Source organism: Triturus cristatus, chromosome 2_1 (genome assembly GCF_964204655.1).
Source record: "Triturus cristatus chromosome 2_1, aTriCri1.1, whole genome shotgun sequence".
Classification (NCBI taxonomy): domain Eukaryota; kingdom Metazoa; phylum Chordata; class Amphibia; order Caudata; family Salamandridae; genus Triturus; species Triturus cristatus.
The window spans coordinates 1,048,074,224-1,048,093,316 of NC_140581.1; the positions used below are offsets into that span (position 1 = coordinate 1,048,074,224).

General features: G+C 49.1%; 1 protein-coding gene across 2 annotated transcripts in view; it reads right to left on the reverse strand.

Annotated features, from left to right (window-relative positions):
• LOC146866328 (E3 ISG15--protein ligase HERC5-like) overlaps window positions 1–19,093 on the reverse strand; it is a 389,340-nt gene that overhangs the window by 81,736 nt on the left and 288,511 nt on the right. For both annotated transcript variants that reach the window (XM_085635608.1, XM_085635616.1), the window contains 2 exons: window positions 9,616–9,786; window positions 7,327–7,470 (listed from right to left, as the gene is read on the reverse strand). In XM_085635608.1, coding sequence (XP_085491734.1) covers window positions 7,327–7,470; window positions 9,616–9,786 — 315 coding nt within the window. The remainder of the gene's footprint in view (window positions 1–7,326; window positions 7,471–9,615; window positions 9,787–19,093) is intronic.

Below are 19,093 nucleotides of genomic sequence, written 5' to 3' on the forward strand. Positions count from 1 at the left end.
CCAACTTTCTGAAAGTGACATTTAAGAATTGCAATTTATAATATGACTTCACCATAAGTTAGGATTTTAAATTGTGATTCCAGGGGAACCAACCTTGAAAGAACTATCCCTTCCACTTTGGAAATTAAGCGTATCAATTGCAATAAGACAACTCCAGTATTATCCTATGGGAGAGATAGGCCTGCAGAAGTGAAAAACAAATTTAAGAGTTTTTCACTACTAAGACATGTAAAACTAAAATGTACATGTCCTACTTTTTAAATACATTGCACCATGCTCTCATAGGCTGTTCAGGGTCAGGCCTGAGAAATGTTTAAAAGGCTACTTAGGTGGGGTCACAATCAGTGCTTCAGGCCCACAAGTAGCATTTAATTTGCAGGCTCTGGCCGCATGTAGTGCACTTTACTGGGGACTTAATAGTAAATAATATGCCAATAAGGGACAAACCCATATTACCATGTTTATTGGAGAGAGCACAAGCACTTTAGTACTGGTGAGCAGTGGTAAAGTGAGCAGGGTCCTCATACCAGCAAAAACAAATTCAGCAAAAATAGTTGTAGGAAGGCAAAACGTTTGGGGATGACCCTTCAGAAAGGGACAGGTCCAACAATATATATATACATATACGCACACAACACACACACACACACACACACAAAGGCATTTTTCCGCGACAATCGAGCCCTTACACACGAAGGAGGAAAATGATTTAGGGGGAACTACACCACCGGGAAAGGGATTTATTACCCACAAAGACACTGAAACAGGAGGCGATACTTCTTGCTATTTAAAAGTCATACAAGTTTGGAAAGTACAAGCCTGATACAGGCCAAAGTGGACGAAATGCGTTGGCTGGGCTGACTAGAAAATTTAATGTATTGAAAAATCAATAAAAGTTGGATACTGGATGCATTCTTAAGACTCCTGACACCTGAAGAACAAGTTACTTACCTTCGGTAACGATGTATCTGTAAGAAACATTAGTTAGTTAGATTCCTCACTTTAGAATATCCCCAGGCGTCAGACTGGACTTGGAAGATTTTTGTAGCGATACCCCTTGCGCGTCGCTAGGCGTTGTCTGCGGCTCCGCGTCCGTCGTTGGCGTCGTGCGCCGGAATGACGTCCTCGGAGTACTTAGACGCCGCCCTCGCGCGCTGACGTCAGTTCTTGTACATAGCTTTCCGCGCCAGGAACGCAGAGCCATGCAAGAGACCGACACTGGTGCCAAAAAATCTAGGGCCCTGAAAAGGATAGCCTTAACCCTAGATGTCAGTTCGCAGAACAGGGAGGATGGGTGGGTCGGTGAGGAATCTAACTAACTAATGTTTCTTACAGATACATCGTTACTGAAGGTAAGTAACTTGTTCATCTGAAAGTAACACGTTAGTTAGATTCCTTACCTTAGAATAGATACCCAAGCAATACCAACCCCGGTGGTGGGTCTGCGAACCAAGATCACACCAGAAAGTCCTGGAGGACAGAACGGCCAAAGAAGCCATCCCTCCGGACTTGGCTGTCTAGGCAATAGTGCCTGGCAAACGTGTGCAGCGAAGCCCACGTCGCCCCCTGAGAGATGTCCTGCAAAGGGACTCCCCGTCCCAAAGCAGTAGTAGCCGCTGTGGCCCGAGTAGAATGGGCTCGCAGCCCAACAGGAGGGTCCTTTTTTGCCAAGGAATAACAGGCTTTTATACACAAAACGACCCACCGGGAGATGGTCCGTTTGTGCACAGCTTTCCCCTTCTTAGCACCCACGTAGCCAACGAAAAGCTGGTCGTCCACCCAGAACTGTTTCGTGCGGTCCTAATAAAAGGAGAGCGCACGTTTTGGGTCCAGACGGTGGAGCCGCTCTTCCTCTTGGAAGGATGCGGAGGCGGAAAGAAGGTGGGCCAGGTGACAGATTGCCCAAGATGAAAGGGGGTCACCACTTTCGGTAGAAAGGAAGGACGAGGCCGAAGGACAACCTTGTCCGGATGAACAGATAGGAAAGGAGGCTTGGACGATAGAGCCTGGAGCTCACTCACCCGTCTAGCCGAGGTGATGGCTACCAGGAAAGCAGTCTTAAGAGTCAGAAGAGGACAATTGTGAAGAGGCTCAAAGGGAGCGCGCATCAGAAATGTTAGAACAAGATTCAAGTCCCACTGAGGCATTACGAAAGGGACAGGAGGGAACGTGTGAGTAATGCCTTTAAGAAAGCGTGACACCACAGGGGACTTGAAAAGAGAGGGCTGATCAGGAAGCCGTAAGAAGGCAGAGATGGCAGCAAGATAACCTTTCAAGGTGCCCAAGGCAGAGCCCTGCTGGGTCAAAGAAAGAAGAAAGAGGAGAACCTCAGAAAGAGGGGCGGAAAGGGGATCCACAGCCTTTGCTGTGCACCATGCCACAAATTTGTTCCACCGGCAGGCGTATACCGTCTTTGTGGAGGGACGCCTGGCTGCCAGAATGATATCACAGACTTCAGGAGGCAAGTCAAATGGCATCAACTGCCGCCGCTCAATCTCCACGCATGGAGGTGAAGGCTGGACAGGTTCGGGTGGAGGACCGTCCCCTGCTACTGCGACAGAAGATCCTCCCGAAGGGGCAGACGTATCGGAGGATCGGTCAACATACTGAGTAGCTCGGGATACCAGTACCTTCGTGCCCAATCCGGAGCCACCAAGATGATCTTCTTCAGCACTCTGGGCAGAAGTGGTATAGGCGGAAAGGCGTAAAACAGACCGCAACTCCACTCGAGCGAGTACCGCCTTGGAAATTCCAACGCGCAGAACTGCTGACATTGCGCGTTCTCGTCGGTGGCGAATAGATCTAACCAAGGCTCTCCCCACTGCTGAAAGAGACCTTGCGCCACCTCGGAGTTCAGACGCCATTCGTGATCAATCATGCACCGGCGGCTGAGTTCGTCTGCTCTGGCGTTCAGAGAGCCCGCCAGATGTTGAACCACCAGGGTGATGCCCTGGTGTTCCAGCCATGTCCAGAGGCGCAGAGCCTCCTGACAAAGGGTCCACGACCCCACCCCGCCCTGTTTGTTGCAATACCACATGGCGGTGGTGTTGTCCGTGAACACCTGCACGACACTTCCCCGGACAGAGGGAAGGAAGGCTTTCAGTGCAAGTCGGATCGCTCTCAGCTCCAACAAGTTGATGTGGAGGCGAGAGTCCGCCGGAGACCAGAGGCCTCTGATCTCCGCCTCTCCCATATGGCCACCCCATCCCAGGAGGGACGCATCCGTCACTACGACACGCTCCGGTAGAGGTAGGGAGAGGCTCTTGCCCGTGACCCAATCGCGGTCCGTGAGCCACCACTGCAACTGCTGTGCAGTGCCCTCCGAGATCAAGACATGGTCGGACAGGTTGCCGTGATGCTGGGCCCACTGAAACTTCAGGTCCCACTGCAGAGCCCGCATGCACCGCCTGGCTTGATGCATTAGTAGGATGCAGAAGGCCATCAGCCCCAGAAGCCGCAACACTAGCCTGACCGAAACCCAGGATAGAGGCCGAAAGATGGGAATCCGGGCCTGTATATCCCGGACCCGTTGTTCCGGCGGATGAACCCGGAACTGCGCCGAATCGAGAAACGCTCCGATGAAGAGGAGCTTCTGAGAGGGGCTCAGGTGTGACTTTGGCACGTTGATGGAAAACCCCAGCAAATGCAGGAGATCCGCCGTAGTCTGGAGGTGGGAGACGACTGCCTGGGGCAAGCCCGCCTTCAACAACCAGTCGTCGAGATAGGGGAAGACTGGAACCCCTGATCTGCGCAGATGAGCTGCGACCACCGCCATCACTTTCGTGAACACCCGAGGGGCACTGGTAAGGCCGAAGGGGAGCACGGTGAACTGAAAGTGCTCCTGACCCACCGTGAACCGCAGGTAACGCCGGTGGGCCGGCAGGATGGGGATGTGGAAATATGCGTCCTGCAAGTCCAACGCTACCATCCAGTCTCCAGGGTCTAGGGCAGCTAGAACCTGAGCCAAAGTCAACATTTTGAACCGTTCCTTCCGGAGGAAGGCATTGACGTTCCGGAGGTCCAAGATAGGGCGTAGGCCCCCTTTGCCCTTCTTGGGAACCAGAAAGTAGTGGGAATAACAACCACGACCTACTTCTGGGCTCGGAACGCGCTCGACGGCCTCTTTGGCCAAGAGGGCCGAAACTTCCTCTCGCAGAAGATTCAAATGATCCTCCGAGATACGGTGGTGCTGCGGTGGCATGGCTGGAGGGGTCGTCTCGAAGGGGAGTGAGTAGCCCCTTCGGACGATTTGCAGTACCCACCTGTCCAAAGTAATGGTATGCCAGTGGAGCAGGTGATGGCGAACCCGGCCCCCCACTGGCGAGGAATGGGCCTGAAAGCTCGGACTAGGAAGGCTTTGAGGCGGATGCTGCCGGGGTGGATGTGGATTGACCGCGTTGTCCTCCAGTACCGCCTCGACGGAAACCACGTCCGCGACCGCGTGCAGGCTGGTTCTGCGGCCGGTGGGTCGGCGGACGTGAGGAGGTGCCCCTTCCTTGGCCACGAAAGGAACGAAAAGCGGAAGTTTGTGGCCGCGGGGCCGTGAGGCCCAAGGACTTGGCCGTAGCCTGAGAGTCCTTGAAGTGACCCAGCGCACTGTCCGCTTTCTCACCAAAAAGGCGAGCGCCATCAAAAGGCATGTCCATGAGAGTGCTCTGGACATCCCCTGAAAAGGACGTGGACCGCAGCCAGGCGTGACGTCGAACCGCCACCGTGGTAGAAATCGCCCTAGCAGCGAGTCCGTAGTGTCAAGTCCACATCGGATGGCATGGCGCGCTGCATCTCTCCCATCGGCCAGAGCCGAGGAAAGCCGTGCCCGGGCCTCCTCCGGGCACAGGGGCAGGACGTCCTCCACCGTATCCCACAGAGAGTGGGAATAATGGTCCAAGAGACAGGCAGTGTTCAAAGACCGCAGGCCCAAACTGAGCGAGGAAAACAGCTTTTTACCGAACTGTTCCAGTCTCTTGGAATCCCGGTCCGGAGGAGCGGACGGGAAGGAGGATTGGGAGGTAGAGGCCTGGATAACCAGACTCTCGGGGGTGGGGTGTTGGGACAGAAAACTGGGGTCGCCCGGAGCAGGGCGGTGGCGCCTGGCAACGTTCCTATCCACAGGAGGGACTGTGTAGGGCTTGGACCAGGTGCCCTGCAGAACGTCAATGAGGGCCTCATTGAATTGCAGCAGAGGCTCAGTGGAGCATGCGGCAGACTGAAGCACCTCAGTGAGGATGTTCGTCCTCACAGCCACGGCAGGCAGCTCAAGCCCAAGGGCCGCGGCCGCCTTGCGCAGCACCACAGAAAAAGCTGCACCCTCCTCCGAAGCCACAGTCGGAGGAGAGATGAATCCAGTGTCCGGTGAGGTATCCAAACCACTGGCCTCCCCCAGTTCATCTGCCCAGTCCTGGGCAAGTTGGCCCTGAAGGGCCAAAGGGTCCAAGGACCCCTCCCAGTCGCCCCCGTCATCCGATTCCTGGTAAACAGGAGGAATGATCGGAGCCGGTCGATAGACATAATGTGTCTCTAGCGGCGTCGGATGCGGCGTCAGGCGACGCCGCATCGGCGTTGGGACCGGACAGGGGCTGAACCGAGGATCGAGGTCGACCGGAGTCGGCGTCGGAGGTGGCACCGGTGCCGACGCCGGCGGAGGAGGCGTGACGAGGTCGACCGGCGTCGACGGGGGCCCAGGCTCGGGCCCCTCGGGGCCCTACGGCGTCGGGGCCGGAGCCTCCAACGGCGCCAGGGCCGGAGCCGCCGGCGCACAAGGTCGCCCAGTCGAGTCCGCGGGGCCCGAAGGCGCGCCAGCGGGCATCGACGGCGGGGCCAGGCTCCTCATGGCCGAGAGGAAGGCACTGACCTCCGCCGGCGTCGCGTCAGTCCCGGGAACCGGCGGGTATGGGAACTTGCGCGGCGCCTGCGGCTCTGGCGGAGCCGCGGGGGTGGAACCACCCTGACCCTCGGCCGAGTGTGCGACCGGCGAGGGGAGTCCGAAGAGCGGTGTCGCCTCTTGGACTTCTTGGAGCGCTTCGACTTACCCAAAGACTTCGAGCCAGACGAGCGACGATGTTGAGTGCGGCTCCGCGACCGATCCTTGGACCTCCTCCTGGACCGGGATCGAGAGGGGCGCGGAGCCGAGTGGCGAAGCTCGAGAAGCTTGCAGGACCGCTCCCGCCTAGCTTTCGAGGTCAGGGCCATACAATCGGAGCACGACTCCGCGTCGTGGTCGAGGCCCAAGCAGTACAGGCACCGGCGGTGATGATCGGTCACCGACATCAGTCGGTGACAGTCGTCGCAGGCCTTGAAACCAGGCATCCTACCGGCACCAGAGTCGAGAAAGTGACCAAAAAGAGTCAAAAAGTTAGTCAAAAAATGACTAAAGGGGTAGCTCTCCCGGATCGGCGCTTACTGGCGCGGAAAAAAGAAGAACTGACGTCAGCGCGCGAGGGCGGCGTCTAAGTACTCCGACGACGTCATTCCGGCGCACAACGCCAACGACGGACGCGGAGCTGCAGACGACGCCTAGCGACGCGCAAGGGGTATTGCTACAAAAATCTTCCGGATCCAGTCTGACGTCTGGGGATATTCTAAGGTGAGGAATCTAACTAACGTGTTTCTTTCAGATTCTCATTTTTTGTACATCATTGTTATATTTACTAACATTGAATTGCCTGAATTTCGGACGGGAAAAAATAATATAGTTAACACTCCTTTTCTAATTGTTGTGGTGTGAATATAAAAACACACACAACAGCTTAGAAAACAATATACAGTTCAATTCAGAATCCTATAATTACAGTCATAAACATTTGTAAAAACTTACAAAGTAGAGGATGTACTATAATTCATAAGCCTGCATACTTCCATCATTATATGATAACATGCCATATTTAAAAAGCATTGTTTTTCAAAAATATGTGACAGACTTTAAAATGCTACCAACTGTTAGGGCTTTTACCCCATTATTACAAAAACATTTTAAAAAACTGGGACTTTGTGTGCACACATGCACACTCATAGGTGCCCATCTTTGAATGTTTTTTTAAAAGTTTATAGCAAAAGCATTCAAAGACAGTTGGTTGCCTGTGCATCTGCACATGCGGGTGACCATTTCATAATATTTATTTTGTAATAATGCTTTACAAAAACATTTTAAAAATTGCCAAAACTTGCTGGAAATGTCACATGGGTGGCTTTGCCAATGCTTTTTTAAGTGAACTGCACTTTTAGATAATCTGTTGTTCATTTTATATAAATGGTCTATAATTAGTACATTTATCAAACAAAATATAAGTGAGAGGCCACTCAAACAGATGTAAGAAAATGTAGACTCACATTGGCGGGAAACCACAATGGAGAAAACTGGGCGCATTGGACGAACATTCTATAGCCTGAATGGAGCATGTCCTCAAATACATGGATGAGCAATATTCTTAAAGAATTGCCTTGGTCGTAGGGAAATATTCCAGTGTATGCCACCTGCGGACATAATGTGAAATCGCCATCTTAGTTTGTTTCCATGTTCAAAATACTTTTCTATTTGCAGGCATCTATTCAATTTTCAATGTCCCAAATAGGGTAAGAGTTTCAATACTTGTTTTGTTTATATTTATAGTAGTAATGCAAACAAGAAGCCACTTTAAAGTACTAACAATAAACAACGTGTGTGGCCAGGCAGAGGGAGATAGGACAAGAAGTGGAAGAGGAAAAGACTGAAAATCTGAGAGAAGGACCACATATGCACTCCTCGTGCAAATGGTCCTTGAAGTCAAGGGGCCCGATTCACAGAACTAACTTAAGACAAAATCCTAAACTTACTACCATTTTCGTATTCACAGAAGGCACTTACTCATTCTGGTATTCACAGATGACACTTACTCACTTCGGTATTCACAGAAGTTAGGAGTCCTAACTTTAGGACTCCTAAATGCCTTCTGTGAATACCGAAAGCCTTAAAATTAGGATTTTTCTCAGTTTAGGAGTCCAAAAGTTAGGACTCCTAACTTTACTACTACTAAACTGAGAAAAATCCTAATTTTAAGGCTTTCGGTATTCACAGAAGGCATTTAGGAGTCCTAAACTTAGGAGTCCTAACTATACTACTACTAAACTGAGAAAAATCCTAATTTTAAGGCTTTCGGTATTCACAGAAGGCATTTAGGAGTCCTAAACTTAGGACTCCTAACTTCTGTGAATACCGAAATGAGTAAGTGCCTTCTGTGAATACCAAAATGAGTAAGTGCCTTCTGTGAATACCAAAATGGTAGTAAGTTTAGGATTTTGTCTTAAGTTAGTTCTGTGAATCAGGCCCAAGGTCTTTAAATTTTATTGTCCTCCACACTTTCTGGATCTGAGAAGATGTAGTCTTTGTTGGTCATCTGGCACTCTAAATTTCACAGTAAGGAACAGGCCAATCTTTGCCCCTACGCCGGTAATTTCTTTTTACCCACATTCCAAGCGTTCTTCTTCTCTATCATTTCATGTGCAGAATGTGGGGCATGGTTCTGTGCCCATGGTGTTTAGGTCCTCCGTTCTGTTTTGCAGCCAACAAGTTCCTCTCTTTATCCCTCATGTCAATTATCCCTAAAAATATGTTTGGGTTTCCCTATGCCCTCTTCTATCGTAGTGCCACTGCCTGAGTTGTCCAAAATCATCCTCTCAGTTAAGATCCAGTTAGTGATGTGCTGAACCACAAGACCTCTCAAGGCAGGACCAAACACAGGATAACACCCAACGTGGGTTTCAGCACACTAAATGGCAATATCTCATGTAGTACAGAACCAACCAACAACCATCTAGGAATGAAGGTTAAAAAAGCACCCCAAAAGCTGTCACTGAAAATTATAGTGTTTCTTCTTTTTCCATACTGGTAACACCAGTTGTGTTTCCTAATTACTTGAGCTGGCTATTTTAATTTCTTACTTTATCAGTTAACTGCCTAACTTCGTTCTACTCACTGCCAGTTTCTAGTATGTCATTAGGGGCTTTATGGTCACTCGTCAACATGGGTCCATAAACTTTCTATGACTTTCGTAGGAGGTACTTGCTGCAATGGTGAATCTGAAACTTGTGCAGTTCAAGACAGAAACAAAACTATGCCACTATTCTATGAAGAAAATGCAATGAGGGTAAAGCAAACAGATTTGCCATTAGGAGTTGGGACTATAGGAGGCATGGGAATGTCCTTTGTGCTTACTGGTTGCTGTTTTTGAATAGTTCGAAAAACTGTGACACAGTGATGTTTTTCAGACTTCAAAAAAAGGAGGGAGAGCTGTACTGATACCTGATAAACACAAGTGCTATTGGAGATAGAGAAAGCTGAGTATGTGTGAAGCAGGTGACCATAGCTGATGGTGTAAGAGAAATTAAAAGCAAGTGGTGCAGCAAGAAGGCTCGCCGGCAGAGACTTTACATATTTCATCTAACAACACATATGTATTTGAATTTACATTTTTCAAGAAGTATTCAGTACCTAGTCAGAATATGCAAGGCAAATACAAATCTAAATTAGAAATACAAATTGAACTAGCACCAGCAGTTCCATGCAAATTAATAGCAACAGTTGGTTAAATAGCCTGTCTATGGACTTGTGGATAAATGATTAAATGATATTGTGAACAGTACCATTAGTTGTTTTCTAAGATCAGAATCATTCATTGTACTCAACACGTCTAAAGTATCTTCCAGTAGGTTAGTATTTCTGACATTGAGAACAAAAACCGGACAGTTGGGTACTTCACTGCTTCCTTCCATACAGTTCTTCCACAGCACACTAAAAGCTTCTACGCTTCTCACCTAAATAAATATAAATAACAATTATACATAATCCAGTCTTTATATTCAGTTATTTTCCCACTACAGACCAGCCATAGAAATTATTGATAAAAGTAAAAACCGTCTATAAAAACCATTATTATTTTGGAGGAAATATAACAAAACCACAACAAAACAGTTACATATTTCTAAAGGGTGGGGGAGGGTCACACTATTGAGGTCAAACTATCAATCTGCAGCAATATTGCATCCACAATATGGACTATTCTGTACTGCCTAGGCAATCAGATCTGAAGTTAAGAATATTAAATCCACACTTACCTACATATACATACTTTCACGATATAGTGATGGGCGAAAGTAGGCCATCAATATATTTGCAGGTCGATATTGTTATAATTAATATTGTAACATACGACCATTTCCTTTAATTATAAGGCAGGAACAGGAAGTAACCACCAACATTTACAAAAACGTAGTGAAATAACCAACTGCATAACTACTTACCAACATTTCCACCAGAAGTAAGTATGCTGATGGGTTATGTAGTACACTGTGTTAAAGGGTCATTTGCATTCTGTGGAATACTGCCTCAGTATTCCATGGAATTCTGCATGACCCGTGAGGGCATGTGGAATTGAATAGTTGACAGTTGGAGGAACATTGACAGAGGCAGAGAGGCTGTGATTTTGCAGCTTCCCTATCGTGAATAAAACATGATAAAGAAATCCCCAGAAAGTGAGTGCTCATTTAAAGAAGATTGCTACAAAGTTTAATGGCGACGAGTAGAGCGGAGCTGCAGAAGAACCCCTTACAAGTTCCGCATTACGCACATAATTTCAGATAAACCTCTGTACCTTCCTTTGACTGTCTCACCCGGTCACCCGGTCCTGTAAAAGCTGAAGCTGGAAGTATGGTTTGGGGGTTAGTAAGCCACTCCTGTTTGGTGCGAGTGTTCTGATCGGGTATACACGATTGGGTTGAGCGACACGCCGTTGCAGGCCCATGCTGCAATCGTCGAGAAATGTGTGCTCCACAAACATCATCGTCTGTGCATCATTTTGTATTAAGGCCAGTGCTTTAAATGAGAAAAAATAAGTGCAGGTACTCATTAAAATGAGCTAGAGGTGTGGCAAGTGGGCGGGGATAGGGGCGGGGCTAAGGGCAAGACATGATTATACATAATGACTTCTATGCAAGTTGCAGCACATATTAAAACACGAGAAATGTGTTTATGTAAACAAAACAGGCTTAATCATTACACAAAATGAAAGCCAAACAGGATGATATTTGAAAATTTACAGATATATATATGTATGTATATTTATTAAAGTTAACAAGAAATACAGCAGATTTTTATTTTTACACACATTTGTGTTAAAATTCAATTTCTAAGCTCCGATTTCAGAACTGAACACATATCTGGTATTTTTAATCTGCAAAAGAGTCAATCCTAACTTCACCTGTCACATCACTTTTTTACATTCCTCCCTCCCCCTTCCTTCTATGTTCATCTCGGTTTCCCCCCAACCAGACGCATTGTCAGTAGTAATGTGAGCTCATTCCTGGAGATGCAGCGTTTCATTGCTCTTTGGGCAGGGCTATCTTCACACCCATGGATCTCTCTCTGTTATGTAAATGCAGCCATTAGTGTTGGAGGCGCACACAAAGGGAAGCAGCTCCTGGGCTGGAAAAAAACTAACATGAAAAGAAACCGACTTTGAGGAAGGTGTAGGATTGTGCTGCACTTCCACTCGCTTTTGTAAGGTCAGTTCAATACCTCTTAAGGGGACTGGATTACTGACCGCAGCCCCAGCCTAGGCCATTTCACGCACCTGACGGGGAGGGGGTGGCTAAAGCACTTTAACCTGAATGCTCGTTGCACGCCTAATTAACAGTGCCGGGTCTGCCTAGAGTGGACCCTGCACTGTTAATCACAGCGTGATGCAAGCCCTCTCAACCCCCTGCAGTGTGGGTAAATTCAAAGGGCGCCTCTAGACTTTAGCAGCATCCCTGCAAAAGTCTACTTCAGAACCTCAGTGCGATTCCGAGATTCCCTGTGTTGGAACCGAACCTGAGCCTGCCGTGCCATCAATCAGGGTGCCGGTACTCTCCCTGACAAAAGAAAAGTGCCGGTACTGACGGCTAGAAAATTTGGAAGTGCCGGTACTCAGTACCGGTGAGTACCGGCCCATTTAAAGCACTGATTAAGGCACTGCGGGTATCCCTTCTGCAGACAATGTACAGCGTGCATTCCACAGATGTCACCGTCTGTGCACCAGGGCACGAGTCGGGGGCCACGCGGGTGGACGGCGTCCCCCCATCTATTTTACAGGGTGTATGCCACCCCCCCTGCTCAAAAGATGGACTATCTAAGATGGCGAGTTACTTGCCCACACGGCCGCCCCTAACTTTCTAAGATACTTACCCGTCCATCTCCCAACTACAGGGCTGGCTGTCAATCTTGTGTAGCGTGTGAATGCGCTACCTATCAAAGTTCTACTTTGCCCTCTGCAGTGTCCATAACTGGGAGGCCGGGACGGAGCGGGGATGATTTGCTATTGGCAGGCCAGGCGCGCAAAGCCCATTGGGCTCCAGCCCCCACCCCTCCCCCCGTCGTGTGTGTCAGCCCGCGCTGAGACAGCTCTCGGGTGCACACAGCCGCACCCGAGTACTTCACAGGTCTTTAAAAGACCATTTGCTTGTGACTGAGGCTTTGTTGTTTCTTCACGCCTTCTTAGAGCCCCTGCATCTCCACTCTGCATACTGCTGGAAGAGTCAGGCCCCCTAGAAATATTTAGCAGCCCCCCCCCCCCGAAATTTGGCTTTAGTTGCGCCTCTGTGGCAGGCCTACTAGCGATGAGGGCGCATGGACAAATGCACGGAGGCCACTGGAATGTCAACAGAGAGCTCTCCCTGGCGGCAAATGTTACACCCCTTAGCAAAACACAGTGTAACAACAGCTAGCAGAACACAACACATGGCACAACAAGCAAAGTAAAGAGAAGCAAACTGAACTCGGGCGGAGGATGTGAAGGTTGGTGACTGAAAGTGGCAAGCCACGTGCGTGTCAAAATATCTGAAGGAATCCCGGGAGTGTTAGTCTGCAAAACATAAATTTCTGAATATTTATGACAGGAAAAGCGGAACTGAAATGTTATGATGATATTCATTGTGTGCACTCCTGGTGCATTAACTTCGGAGCACAAGCATGCATGAAGGTGAGGTTATGAAAGCATAGCACACTGAGTAAGTGGCATGGCATTCATAAAGAGGCCAAACTTGGTTTATGCATACCAAGTAGTTACCCCTAAACCCCATGATCCTTTATAGTTGTCTTAAAATTATTAGTGACAATAAAAGTGAGATATAGGGGAAATACAGATGTGTCAGGAAAGAAAACCACGAAAAAATTCAGCACACATCAGTGGGCACAGAAAAGGAAGGAATATGCTACTTACCAGTATGCATCTGTTCTTGGCATGTAGAGCTGCAGATCTGTACACTGTGCATAGATCGCCATCTGGTGTTGGGCCCGGATGTTTGCAGTTTGTTTTTCCTCTTGGAAAGTCTTTAGAAGTCACTGGATCGGTGACTCCTCCCTTGGATCATACTGCGCATGGGCTTCGGCTCCATCCTCAGATTGTTTTTCGCCCAGCAGGGAAAGATGGAGCTTAGTGACTACAGTGAAGAAACCCATGTATGTAGTATCTAAATAAGATATACCGGAACAGATACAGGTAGCCGGGGAGGCGGGTGGGCGTGTACAGATCTGCAGCTCTACATGCCAAGAACAGATGCATACTGGTAAGTAGCATATTCCGTTCGAGGCATATGAGCTGCAGATTGTACACTGTGCATAGATTATATAGCAGTTCCCAACCTTAGCGGTGACCACCGGTATCTGTTGCAGTGGTTAGAAATAATGTTTTTAGTACAGCTTGGCCCACACTAGCTTGCTGCTTGGATTGCACATCTACACAATAATGTTTAGTGAAAGTGTGCGGTGTTGACCATGTAGCTGCTTTACAGATATCATGTAGTGGGATGTTGCCCAGAAATGCCATGGAAGCCCTTATCTTTCGTGTATAGTGGGCTTTAGGGGGAACGGAAAGCGTTCGTTTAGCTTTGTGGTAGCAAATCTGTATGCATTTTACAATCCACCTAGCTATCCCTGATTTTGAGATGGGGTTGCCTTTGTGTGGTGGAGAGAAAGAGACAAACAGTTGTTTTGTCTTTCGAAAAGGTTGTGTCCTTTGTATATAGTAAAGTAAGGCTCGTTTGACGTCTAGCGTGTGTAGAGCCCTTTCTGCAACCGTTTGAGGTTGCGAGAAAAAAACTGGTAGTTCCACAGTTTGATTTAGGTGAAAAGGGGAAATGACTTTGGGTAGAAATTTAGGATTGGTGCGGAGCACAACTTTATTGTGATGCATTTGAAGAAAAGGTTCTTGTATAGTAAATTCTTGTATTTCACTGACCCTTCTAAGGGAAGTGATGGCTACAAGGAAAGCTGTTTTCCATGTGAGAAATTGTTGTTCGCATTTATGCAGGGGTTCGAAGGGAGGTCCCATGAGCCTTGTGAGAACGATATTTAAGTTCCACGCAGGTGAGGGTGGTACTCTGGGGGGAATTATTCTTTTGAGGCCTTCCATGAAGGCTTTAATGGCAGGTACCCTGAAGAGTGAGAGGTGCTGCCTGTTTTGTAAGTAAGCTGCGATTGCTGCGAGGTGTAGCCGAATGGATCTATATGCTAGATTACACCTTTGTAGGTGGAGTAAGTAGCATATAATGTGTTGTATAGACGCGTCTAGGGGATTGATTGTGTTGTTATGACAGTAAACCACAAATCTTTTCCACTTGGCAGCGTAGCAGGCTCTAGTGGTAGGGCGTCTAGCTTCTCTGATGACGTTCATACAGTCAGGGGGAAGGTTTAGGTACCCGAATTCTAGGATTTCAGGAGCCAGATCGCTAGGTTTTGCTGAGCTGGGTCCGGGTGTCTGATCTCTCCATGGTTCTGGGTTAGGAGGCATGGTGAGAGGTGTAGCTTTTGGTGTGGTACTACGGAGAGTTCCAGCAGCGTGGTGTACCAGGGTTGTGTGGCCCATGTTGGAGCAACCAGGATGAGTGTGAGGGAGTGTTTTTGTAACTTTCTCACCACTAATGGAATGAGTGGGAGAGGCGGAAAAGCGTACGCAAATCTGCCTGACCAGTTCATCCATATCGCATTGCCTTTGGACAATGGGTGTGGGTATCTGGCGGCGAAGCTTGGGCATTTTGTGTTTTCGTGGGTGGCGAACAGGTCTATCTGTGGATGCCCCCATGTTTGAAAGAACGGATGAAGAACCTGTGGGTGAAGTTCCCACTCGTGGATCTGTTGTATGTGTCTGCTGAGCAGATCTGCCATTGTATTCTGGACTCCTGGGACATTTTGAGCTAGGAGAAAGATTTTGTGGGGAATTGCCCATCTCCATATGCTCTGTGCTAATTGAGAGAGCTGTGGAGAGTGTGTGCCGCCATGTTTTTTAATATAATACATGGCGTCATGTTGTCTGTGCGAATGAGGACTGCTTTGCCTGAAATTTGTGTTAGAAAGGATTTCAGGGCTAGAAAGATTACCAGCAACTCCAGAAAGTTGATGTGGAGTAACTTTTGTTGCGACGTCCATGTGCCCTGCACTGTGAGGTGTAATAGGTGAGCTCCCCAGCCGGAGAGCGATGCGTCCGTTGTCAGTACTATCTGAGGAACCGGGTCCAGAAACGGTCGACCCTTGGAAAGGTTTGTGGTGTTCCACCACTGCAGAGAGCGATGGGTGCGACCGTCTACCAACACCAGATCTGTCAGTTGACCCTGGGCCTGGTTCCACTGGTGCGCTAAGCACTCTTGGAGAGGACGCATCTGGAGTCTTGCGTGAGGTACTAAAAAAATGCAAGATGCCATCATCCCTATTAGTTGCATAAACACTCGTGCTGGAAGGGAGTGTTGAGCTATGAATTTGTGTCGCAAAGCTTGAATGCTTACAATCCTGGCAAGATTGGGATAGGCTATTGCTTTTGAGGTGTCTATGGTGGCACCGAGGAATTGTTTTATGTGGGATGGTGTTAGGTGGGACTTTTGGTGGTTGACCGTGAAGCCCAGTTGGTGAAGTAGTTTTATTGTAGTGGCGGTGTGGCGTACACATTGGTTGTAGGATGTAGCTTTTATAAGCCAGTCGTCCAAGTATGAGAAGACATGAATGTGCTGTCTTCTGAGGTGTGCCGCAACTACCGCTAGGCACTTGGTGAATACTCTTGGTGCTGTTGTGACCCCGAACGGGAGCACTTTGAACTGATAGTGTTGCCCGTCCACTACAAATCGGAGGTACTTTCTGTGAGCATTGTGTGTTTTGGAATGTGAAAGTATGCGTCTTTCAAATCCAATGTGGTGAGGAAGTCGTTGCGGGAAAGGAGCGGAAGTACCTGCTGCAGCATTGCCATGTGAAAGTGGTCTGACTGTATGTATGCGTTTAGGGGCCTGAGATCTAGAATAGGCCGTAGCGTCTCGTCCCTTTTTGGTATTAGAAAATATAGGGAGTAGACCCCTAAATTTTGTTGATTGGGGGGAACTTGTTCTATTGCCTGTTTTTGTAGGAGGGAGTTTACCTCCTGTTTTAGTAATGTTAAATGTTCTTGTGACATTGGGCGTTGCCTGGGTGGAATGTTTGGGGTGGTAGATGTTAACTCGAGGCAGTACCCTGATTGAATAATTTGGATCACCGATTTGTCTGAGGTGATGTCCTCCCAGACATGGAGGAAATTTTGTAGTCTGCCCCCGACCGGAGTGGAATGGTCTGGAGGGAGCAGGGGGAAGTCATTGGGTAGGTGGTGTGGCAGAGCGGGCGGTATTGGTTTTGCCTCTGCCCTTATTGTTGTTGCCCCTATAGCCGCCTCTTTGATACCCCTTTGTGAAGGTGGACTGAGTGGGGGATTTGTTGGAAGTGGATGCCCTATCGGAGGAGTAACCTCTAGAGGTGCTCCGAAAGGAAGAGCGGCGAAAGGAGCGCCTGGGAGTATGTGATTGGAGCGCTCCCATTGATTTGGCTGTATTGGTGTCCTTTTTCATTTTCTCCAAGGCCTCATCCACTTTTGGACCGAATAGGTGTTCTTGGTCAAAGGGATGGTTTAAAATAGAGGCCTGTACTTCAGGTTTGAAATCTGAAATTCGTAGCCAAGCATGGCGACGGAGAAGGACGCTAGTGTTGATGGCCCTGGAGGCTGTGTCCGTAGCATCTAAGGCACAGCGTATAGTGGTGTTAGTGATTGTTTTACCCTCTTGGATTAGTTTGTGGGCCCTGTTATTGTATTTGTCTGGGAGATGGTGCATGATGGATTCTAATTCATCATAGTGCGCCCTATCGTATCTGGCTAATAGCGCCTGGGTGTTAGCTATACGCCAAATATTAGCTGCTTGGGACGCAGTGCGTTTTCCTGACGCGTCCAGTAGCTTGGACTCTTTATCAGGTGGTGGTGCTTCGCCTGACGCTTGTGAGTTTGACCTTTTTCTTGCAGTGGAAACCACTAGGGAATCCAGTGATGCTGGTCCTTTGATATAGGCAGGATCTGTGGGGGCAGCTTTATATTTTTTCTCAATACGTGGGTTAATGACCCTGGCCCTGACTGGGTCCTTAAAAACCTCTGGCGCATGTTTTACCACACCCTTCAGCATAGGTAGTATGGAGGTAGACCTATGTGAGGTATCAAAAGTGTCTAGGAGGAAGTCTTCCTCTACTGGGTCGGTGTGTAACTCTACCCCATGATAATGTGCCGCCCTCTGAAGCAAGTGTTGAAAACCCAGGGAGTCTTCAGGTGGAGATGGCCTGGTGGGATAAAGGTCATCTTGCGGGACATCTGGGATGTCCCGGTTATTATAATTGTCCCATGGGTCCGGGGATCCGGTAGGGGTTGGGTCTTGGGGCACATCCCCTGGATCTTGATATGGGTCCCCCTGATCATCGTCATCTGGAGACGGAGTCGGGGAGCGATGAGGTGTAGGGGGAGATGGTGGAGGTGGAGGCGGAGGAGGAGAGGGAGGCAGAGGAGGTGGGGAAGGTACTCTGAAACGGGAAGTAGCAGAGTCCTTTCTTTTAGGAGGTGGAGGTGGAGCCGGCTTATCCAAAAGTCCAAGAGTCCAAATGTCCAGTTTTTGAATCCTTAGTAAGGGTCTTTTGTAAAGGATCAGGCGTAAATAGTTCTTGTTCCGATATTTGTTCCGTCGGCGTCGAAAAGTTCGGAGCCGGTGACTTTTTTGGCTTGGGAACCTCCTGTTTCTTGGTCGGTGCCGAGGTGGGCTTCGGCGAGGAAGTATGGGCGCAGAGGGCTTTATGAAGTTTGGTCGGCACCGAAGATGCCGTCGGCACTGAGGTGCTGGGTTTCGACCCCGAGGTTTTCGGTGCGGGGCTCGTGTCAAAGTGGAGGCCGGTTTGGTTTTCGGTGTCTGTCGGTACCGGTGGCCGGCTGGCTCGAGCCCGAGCCGCCGGAAGGCTTGTGCTGCTTCTTCACCGGGCCCGAAGGTGGGGTGTGTGAAGCGGTGTCTGTGGTTTTGCCCGGGCCCGAAGGCGAAGGCGTGACCAAAGCCTTTTTGGGATGTCGGCAGGGGTGTGGAAAGGGGTAAACTACTCACGACCCTCTGCGCCGGTGTGATGTCCTCCAGGTCTGAATCGTCGGCCTCGGAAGCGCTGACGATGTCTTCGGTGTGCTGCTGTTCAGGATCTTCGGCGTCGTCCCCGAAGATGTCGACTGGAATGGAGGTCGAGGAGTGCGCCATGTTGCGTCTGGCTCTTCGGTCTCGAATAGTCTTTTTCGATCTAAAAGACTTGCACGCCGGACAGTCTCTGGCCTCGTGTTCAGGGGAGAGGCATAAGTTGCACACCTCATGAAGGTCGGTGTGGGGGAATTTGGACCCACATCGAGGGCACTTCTTGAATGGAGTTCTTTCCATCAGCCAGGACCGGAGCCTGGGTGGGCCCGAAGGCCGCCGTCGACGACCGGAACCGGAGAGTCGTCGAAGTAGAAGGTGATTGTAGAAGGTATCGATAACAATACCGCGAGGTGAGCGAGGATTCCGCTTCGATCGTCGAACTGGAAATGTTCGGAACCGGAGCGTGAAGATTACATCCGAGCCCGATGGCGGAAAAAAACAATCTGAGGATGGAGCCGAAGCCCATGCGCAGCATGATCCAAGGGAGGAGTCACCGATCCTGTGACTTCCAAAGACTTTCCAAGAGGAAAAACAAACTGCAAACATCTGGGCCCAACACCAGATGGTGATCTATGCACAGTGTACAATCTGCAGC